The following is an 8,883-nucleotide window of genomic DNA, read 5'->3' as shown; positions in this document are numbered from 1 at the left end:
GGAGTGTTTCATACGGCAACCTCTCCGCCCCCCGGCTCTCCCCACCTCCAGGATTTAGGGTAGAGGTTGCGTGGCGGTCTACAGGACTCTAGCACCCAGCAGTACTCCCGGAAATACTGAGCCCGGCAAAAGCGCAAACCCGGTCCCAGGACTTGGTCCGTTCGCTCGGCCGCGCGCGCCTGCCCCGAAGCGGACACCGAGCGCGTGCGGAGATGCATTCCGGTTTGCGCGTTTCCACGGCTTTCGGGATCAGGGCAATGAGCCGGCACCTAGAAAAGACTTATCATGGGCAGAAAGAGACAACAGGCGAGCAGGATACGTCACGCCAAACAAACAAAAAAAAAAGTAGTGGGAAGGAGGAGGAGGTATTTGTGTAGGAGAGGCGCCCAGGCAGTGTGTGGATCCAGCCGAGTTAGAACTTCCTTCTCCCCTCTCCCCTCCCCTTCGTTCTTCTGCCCTGCCTCTCGCCTCCCGCCAGCCCCCACATCCCGCTCTTGTTCTCCCCCCCCCCTCTACACACACACACACACACACACACACACACACACACACATCACTCGTGTTTTGTGCTGTCGTAAAACCCACGTGTCCAGCCGGGAGGCTGCCAGAGCGGAGAGCCCAGGAGCCGGGACGCGGCTGCCGAGCGCAGCAGCCCACCGCGGCTCCGTCCGGCGCCAGGGTCCCCCGCACTCCCGCGCGCTCGGCAGAAACACTCTCGCGCCCTCCGCGGGCCTCCAGACCGTTCGCTCGCGGCCGGGGCGGGTTCCGCGCAGCCGGATCTCTAAGGCTCCCCTCCCGAGCTGCCCAGGGGCATGTAGCGCCCGCGGGGGGCACACTCCCTCACGCCCGCCCAAACGCGCGCGCTAGCACCCGCCGCGGGCTCCGAGTTTTCTGGTAAGGCGAGGCTCGCCCAGGGCCGAGGGTCTTGGGCCCCAGGGATAGGAGGCTGGATGTCCCGGGCTGGGGGCGGGGGGCGAGACTGTCCCGCCTCCTGGCGCCGGAGGCCCCCGCGGCTCGGGCTCTGCGCCACTCCGGCTCGGGTCGGCTCCGGGCGCCGGCCGAGGGCGGGGGCCGCGTCCTGCAGCCGAGTCCTGCGGGGAAGCGCCCTCTCGCCGGGCTCCGACAGCGCAGGGTGGGAGCCGGGCGCCTCGGGCTGGCGGCAAGGCAGCGTGCACACAGCTACCTCCGCCCAGCGCCCCGGCTTCAGAGTAAACTTTGCGCCCCGGCGGAGCTGGGCGGAGGGACCGCGGAACCGGGCTGCCGCTGGCGGGGCCCGAGGCTCAGCTCTCGCTCCAGGGTCTCGGCGGCCGTGCTCTCTGTCCCGCGCTCCTGGCCCTGCGCCCCGCTCACGCTCTCTCCTCTCTGCCCCGCCAGCTGGAGGCGTCGGACATGCTGAAGCCCGGGGACCCCGGCGGCTCGGCCTTCCTCAAAGTGGACCCAGCCTATCTGCAGCACTGGCAGCACCTCTTCCCGCACGGCGGCGGCGGAGGCCCGCTTAAGGGCGGCGGCGCCGGGGTTCCCCTGGGCGCGCCGCAGCCCCTCCAGCCGCCGCCGCCGCCGCCGCCTCCGGAGCGCGTTGAGCCTTCACCGGACAGCCTGCGCCCGCGGCCCGCGTCGCTCTCCTCCGCCTCCTCCACTCCGGCTTCCTCCTCCACCTCGGCCTCCTCCTGCGCCGCCGCCGCCGCCGCCGCCGCCGCGCTGGCCGGTCTCTCGGCCCTGCCCGTGGCGCAGCTGCCGGTGTTCGCGCCCTTGGCCGCCGCCACCGTCGCCGCGGAGACGCTGCCCCCCAAGGACCTGTGCCTCAGCGCCGCCTCGGGCACGGGGCCCTCCAAGTGCGGCGCCGGCGGGGATGGTCGGGGCGCTTCGCGCTTCCGCTGCAGCGCCGAGGAGCTGGACTATTACCTGTACGGCCAGCAGCGCATGGAGATCATCCCGCTCAACCAGCACACCAGCGACCCCAACAACCGTACGTAGCCGCAGCCCGCGCGCTCTCTCCCGGGGCGCGGGCGCCCGTCGGGAGACGGGTCGGATGAGGGGCACCCGGTGGTGGGCTGGTCCAGGCCGCGAGCCGGCACCTTTCAGACCACGGTGGCAAAAGTTGTCTGGCGTTAGAGAAGAAGGCGAGAGGATGGGAAGGCCTTGTGGCACCTCGGGGTTACGTTCTCCTCCAACCCTGCTTCGAAGCCTCAATTCAGTAGGACCCGAGATGCTCGAAGCCCCGGGGCGCACAGATGTCGGCCCTCCCGCGGGGTAGCGTCCCAGGTCGGGCGGGTGCTGGCAGCGCGCGGTGGGGTGTGCCCGGGCCTAAGTTGGCCTGGCCTTAGAGGGGACAAGGGAGGGACTCTCAGCATTTCTGGGGAGCATGGAGTCCAGGGCTAGTTTCTCTTCCTCTCCCTCTTACCTCTGGAGTTAACTGCGACAGCTCATTTTGGGGGCCCTGGCCTGGAGCCGCCGACTGGCCGGCCCCACTGGAGTAAGAGTTTGGGATGACGCTGGGTCGGTCTCTCTGTAGGCAGGCGTTATTCTTCGGTTTACTATTTATTTAGCAAAGGAGGCGTGGGGGGGGGGGGAGGCGCGGAAATGCCAGCTGCTTAGTGAGAAAAAATTTCCGACTTCAGAGCAGGGTCATTCTCTGCAAATCCCGCATTCTCCGTGCACCCTTAACCTGTACATATTTGCAATCTTGTAGCCACGCTCGTTTGCTTACTTATTTTTTTAAATGAGGGCAGCAGTCATTTAGTATTCGACGCTTGCTCTCTTTGTCCCCAAGTAAATGGCAAATGCAGAATGAGCCACCAGGTCTCTTTCTAGTTTCCGTTCCTATATTCACAGTTTCAAACACTTATTACAAGTACAGTTCCATTTCGAGGTTTGGAGGCAGAGTTCTAAATAAAGACCAAGAATGTGTATTGTTTTGTATCTAATTCTTTTTGGTAATTTCAGAAGTTATGATATGTTTATACCTAAGGTGTTGGGGTAAGTGATAAATATACTTCCAGAGACCTCTAGAGAGAACTTTAACGCATGTTAAGAGACTCAGGTTGAAAGCAATATGGCATTTGAAAGAGCAGCACCCACTCAGCTATATTCTTAATCTCATCCCTTCATCTAGTTTCTGTAGGAGGAAAGTTGATCATAAACATGTGTTATCATTTTATTTTAAATAAGTCCCTTCTTGCAGAATATCTACCACTCTGTGAACCTCTTAATTCGTTGTAAAAGCAAAAAAAAAAAAAGACTACAGGTCATAGTTACTTAAAGGACTCCCAAGTCATTACTTTGATGAAATACACTGCCTGAGCCTAGTGAGGGAGGTTTATCAATCCTTTCATAATGGTTGGAGATTAATTGTTCTGATGGAGATAATTATTAACAAAAAGAGAAGTTGTATTTACATTTCCCCCTTCTACAGTCTGAGGGTAAAGAACTGATTTAAAAGGAGGGTTTCAACTCGAATTTGCTCTGCAGTTAAAGAAGACTCTTGTTATTTAATTTTCGGAAAATTTTATAAAATTGCATTGTCTTAATGAAGTTCCAAAAATACTTATCTCCTACTGCATTGCTTGACTATGTCGTTTTCAGAACAGTTCTTTAAAAACGTGAAATAAAAGATAAGAAGTGCTTTGGAAACAGCATTTCTTACCGTTAAGTGAAATATAGTCATGGTGGCTGAGACTACTTGATCAAGCTTGCAGTGTCTCTTCTGAATTAAGTCAGTGCTGGAAAAGACACCAGCATGTGCACCCCCAAAGCCCTGGCTTGCACTGTGTTCCTTGTACTGTTTATAGTGCTGTCTTGAGGTTCAATACATTTTAACCAGAGAAAAACCTAGACTAATCAGAGAAAGAGTTGGGATAGATTCCTAATTAATATGTGGCTATTGAACCAGTTTATTGCCTAGGTAACTTTTTTCCTCTGGCTGGAGGAAATGAATTATGATTTATTTAAGTTATTCCTACTGTGTTAATCTTCTAGTATCTCCTTTTCAGTTGAGTGGACTGTGTGCATGTGCGTAGTGCAAGGGAAAAGAAGGGAAAGGAGTCAGATTGTGCTATTACAGTTATGTTTCACGTTGTTCCCTAATTAAAGGGCAACTGAGACAGAAAACAGAAAGCTGGGGTAACTGTGTCATGCTGGGAGACCAGGAAGGTCTCCCATTTTTTCAGGAACAACCCAGGGCAAGAGTACACTCTGATTGGAAACCATGGTATGTGTTTTACAAGGATGTAGTGAAAAGTGATGTGAGTTTAATCTAACTAGGGACCAAAACAAATCAGAACTTGCAAAGGGTGGGAAAATCTTTTTTCCTTTAGCAAGGGTAGTTGATATGTTACATGAAAACTGAAAAACAGAGCTTCTCCCCATTTCCAGGTTGTATATGGGTGGGGGTGGTGAGAGGGGGTAGAAGGAAAGCACCTATTAATTTGTCATGCCTAGGTTTTCATAAGTTTTTTTAGTCTATTGCCATCTCCCTCTAAAAGAATGCTGTGAAGTGACCACTTAGCATTGCTTCATTTTATTACATGTATTACTTGCATTGAGTCATTTTCTTTTTTTCTGGCAAGGCAAAGAAAAGGGCCTCCTTGCTTGCTCTTTTCCCTTAGAAGAGTAGCTTTCTGCCTGAAATCAGTAACACTTGTGAATCACCAACACTAGTTTCACCTTGAGACTTTATTGGCATCTATGGCAGAGGCAGGGTGAAAGGTTTTGTAGTTTCTTTTTTTCACACAAAAAGATTTTAAAACAGCAGAAACTATACAAGCTGCCTGGATGAGCTCTTCCAATTTATCTCTGTTATCTAACTCCATGTATTAATTTATTCTATGATTGAAGTACACTTTGCACTGAAGCTCTGAACACTTAATTGCCTCTTCTTTCACCTCTGTTTTGCGGGTGGGGTGTTGTGGAATATAAACGGAGATTGGGACTTTTTTCTTAGTCTTCTATTACTGACCTCCTTTGCTGCTGGGCTGTTTGAAGCCTCAGATTCTCTTACAGTGGCTGCTGATGGGGTTCTCGGAGCTAGTGGTTGGTTGAGCCCTCGTTTCTCTGCTCTTGGAGGGCAGTGAGAGGCCGCCAAGGTGTACTGGGCATTAGTGTTTGGAAGGATGATTCTGGGCACTCCCTATGTTCCTCTCTCATACCTGGGAGTGGAGTGGGAACTAAGCTGACCCGAGGGTCTGTCTGCGAAGAGTGGGGCACAGTGCAGCTTCCCCAGCTGGAGGTCTCGGTCCGCTCCCATTCATGGGGAGCCCTGTGTGCAAGGAACAGCGTTCGGAACAGCGACGGAGTGTACACTAGCGTAGCAGTAGGACCCGAGGCTCTCACGCCGGTGGCTCCACCCTCCTAAGGGTTTGGGGAGCGGGGCCGGGCGAGAGAAGGAAATCTGGGGTTTGTCCGGTAGACGGGTCGGGGAAAGAGTTAAAAGGAGGGCGAGTACTTTCTTTCCTTCTCTAAACTCTTCCCACCCAGAAGGCAACACTTCCCTCTTTGGGAGGCTCCTGAGCCCACCAACCCCCCAGCGGGCTCTTCCTGCCGTCAGGCGCTCCCCGCGCTCCTCCCGCCCAGCCGCGCTGCTCTCGGGGGGCCGGCGGGGGACTCAGACTTCAGACCTGGTCCCTGGTGGTGGGCACGTTCGGCGTCAGTGTGCGGGCTTTTCGGTGTTGTCCTATTTTTCTTTTTCTCTCTTCTCTCTTTTTGTGTGCAAGCCCAGCCCCACCCCGTTACACACATGATTTAGCTATTTTTATTTTACATCATTCGTTATCTAGCGCCCCGAAACTGAACATAGAGCCATATATTAGATTGAGGTTAGAAGAGGTGGCGACTGTTTATTTAAGGTGATAAAATGGTCCATCAGCAGTAATCTCCATCGATATGTGCCACCAGGAGATGAAGGATGAGGGGACAAGCCACAATTAATTGCCCTATAGTTTTGTAGGAGAGAGTGGAGCCAGCGCGGACCCGCTTCGATCTCCTCTCGCGCCTCCTATTCATCATCTCAGCCTCGCATACGGCGGCCTCGCTGGGGCAGGGGCCGGCCAGGTTTATCTCGGCGGAATATTCCCCCACCCTCACGCCCCGCGCTCCCATTTAATTTATTAATACAGTCAGCGGGAGACAACATGCACATTGCTTCCCTCCGTCTGTCTTCCGCTCACCCCTTTGTCTCTCCGTCTTGGTCCCAGGGCCAAGCCAGCAGCCAGGCCAGGCACGGAAAACCCGGCGCGTCTGCGATTCGCGGGGACCTTTAAACTTGCGCAGGGAGCGTCCTGGAGAACGTTCTGCGCTACCACAATTGTCTCCACTTCCCGGCGGCCGTACTAACCTGCCTCGCCTCTGGATCTGCTTCCAGACCCACCGGGGGAGCCTAAGGAAAGACCCCTGCTGGGTGGAGGGGAGGCCGAGGGCTGGCAGGGCGCGGCGGGGGACGCCGGAGGGCTGTGGCGGCGGCCACGTCGGGGCTTGTGAGAAAGCCCTTTGCCCGCAGGAGGGTGCCGAGGCCTTCACAAGTTAGACGTAGGTGCGGGGTCTCCGGCCGGCCGGCAGGGCCTGGCTGCCCATCCCGCGCATCGCCCCGGTCCCGTCCCGTCCAGCCAACTGTGCGGGCCGGGCTGGCGGGAGAGGCCGGGGTTCGGGGAGGCGAGAACCCTAGTGCGGGAAGCTCCCGGCCGCTGCGCTCGGCCTGCCTTCTGCCCTGGCGCAGCCCCCGGCGACCCCGCGCCCACCCCGCCGGTGCACGGGCCCAGAGCGCACGCGGTACTGCCAGCAGGCGGCACTCCTGGGGCCGCGTCCCCGTGCGGCGATCGATGGGCGCCGGCCCCGCCGGGCTCGGCCTGCCGGACTGAGGGCCGCGACCTCAGCGGCGATCGCAGAGGATTTATGGTCTAGCTGTTACCCCCGCCCGGGCGGGGAGGCAGGCTTCTCAGCTGCGACTTGGTTTCCTTATATCCAGAGAACTGGTGAGGGCAGGCGAAGAGGTTAAGGAGCAGAGACCTGGCGTGGCGTGGGTCTCAGCCCCCGTGGTCCCGGCTCCGTCTGTGCCTACACGCTCCTGTCCGCCTGTCCAAAAAAACCCCTGAAATGTTTTACATTTCACCTTTCCTCGTATGAGAAGTGAATGCCAGAAAAGAAAACCACAGCCTGCTTTGCCCCTTTACCTTGAAATAGATCTATTTGCAATTACAGAGGTAGTATGTACACTAGTAAAAATAAACAATACAGGACAGGACAGAAGAGTGACAGTCTGCCTTCCACTCTACTCTGCCTGGCTTTCAGTAGGTGAGTGAGTCTTATTCAAGGACCATAAACAGAAGCATTAACAGATCTATTTAAACTAGAACAGGGACCATGATTTCATACAATTCCCTAATGCAGAAATGGCATTGCAAAGTATCTTGCTGGGGGAATTTGATATTTCTCACAGATATAGAAAACTTATGGAAAAAAAATGATGAACTTGTACAAAAACTTACCCTGGTTTTAAGAGAAGTAAGAACATTTATTTGCCTCCTCTTTACAGATACAAATCTGTATGGAATGCTTTGTGTGTTATAATACATACGTGTTTTTTTAAATGTGTAGTTTGGGCATCTAGCCCACGTGTCCCTCAAACCTTTCATGTAGTTGTTTATGGCTGGTTGTCTAGAAAACACTTTCGTAGAATGTTTGTCTATTTCCACCACATTTGTCAACCTTTGAGTAATCAGTTACTTTCTTTAAACATCTTCAAGCTCCTTTGTTACTCTGAGACATAAGTCAGAGCCAAATATTTTCAGTGGTGGAGGTTTTGTGTATTAAAACATAATAACTTTAGGGTATGACATGTATTTTGATGTAACTGGTCAACTTCTCTGGCAGAATATTTTGATATAGCATGCAGTAGCTTATGAACTAAGAAGACTCCTGTTGGGTGGACTAATTAAAGTGGATTGGCCTTGCCTACTCTGCCGTGGACCTAACATATTGGTAGTCTACACACTAGGAGAGCCTCAGCTTTTTACTCTGCAAAATTCTATTAAGTTTCTCCAACACCTGGTGGAGACAAATAAAACTTAGGAGGTTGAAGAGGGCTTTAGAGGACTTCCTGGAGAGACGAGTGGGCAGAGTTCTATCATGTGTAACAAATCCCAGGAGTGTGCTTGCTGACTGTGGGGATGGTGGCTGAAGCTGGTACTTTTGCTTCTCATTTTATTACTGATGCAGCTGGTGCGGTATGACATGTTGTACAGATGTTGGATTGACAGAATCATTGGTATGGACTGTTAGGGGAGTGAGCAGCAAACACTCTTGGTTCTCACCGTTTGTTTCATTGAGCCAACCAGAATGGGAATGGTAGTTAAGCACCTCCCCAGGGTGATTTCTTTTTATTTTTATGGGCACATTGCCTCTGCGTATTTTCATTTGTTTTAAGCTATTGCTTGCTAAGGTGCTGAAAGGCTATCTCTGAAGGCAGGCACTAAAATTCAAAATTATGGATGTAATCTGTTTACCTTCCAATTCATTCTCTTCACCTCCCCAAATACAAGCGTGTGCAAAAGAGAGAAATCTCTGGAATTCAATCATGCTATAGCAATTTCTGTGGCCCCAAAATAGTGACTTAGTGAACTATTTCAATTCTATTGATTGAGTTTATGCATTTGGCATTTGGATATAAAAGTCTCATAGCTTTCATTATTCTTCCTAGATTCTAGGGTTGGAGGCTTTGGAGTCAGTCAGAACCTGACTGAATATTTCTCCACCACTTTCTAGTTTCTGGCTCTTGGGCAAGTTACATTGTTCATGAAGCCTTAATTGCATCATCTGCAAAACAGGAATCATGATACTTAGACAACATGGTGATTGTTTGGTTCAAGACAGGTGTCTGGCACATAGTAGGCACTT

General features: G+C 53.1%; 1 protein-coding gene across 2 annotated transcripts in view; it reads left to right on the top strand.

Moving 5' to 3' along the window:
• Positions 1–560: 560 nt before the first annotated feature.
• PRDM6 (PR/SET domain 6) overlaps positions 561–8,883 on the top strand; it is a 94,063-nt gene continuing 85,740 nt past the window's right edge. For both annotated transcript variants that reach the window (XM_036903170.2, XM_036903169.2), the window contains exons 1-2: positions 561–894; positions 1,375–1,966. In XM_036903170.2, the coding sequence (XP_036759065.1) occupies positions 1,390–1,966 (577 nt within the window). In that variant the 5' untranslated portion in view covers positions 561–894; positions 1,375–1,389. The remainder of the gene's footprint in view (positions 895–1,374; positions 1,967–8,883) is intronic.

The sequence above is a fragment of the Manis pentadactyla genome, chromosome 13, assembly GCF_030020395.1.
Source record: "Manis pentadactyla isolate mManPen7 chromosome 13, mManPen7.hap1, whole genome shotgun sequence".
Classification (NCBI taxonomy): Eukaryota; Metazoa; Chordata; class Mammalia; order Pholidota; family Manidae; genus Manis; species Manis pentadactyla.
The sequence above is the reverse complement of the archived record's forward strand: the minus strand, read 5'-3'. Positions and strand labels throughout refer to the sequence as shown.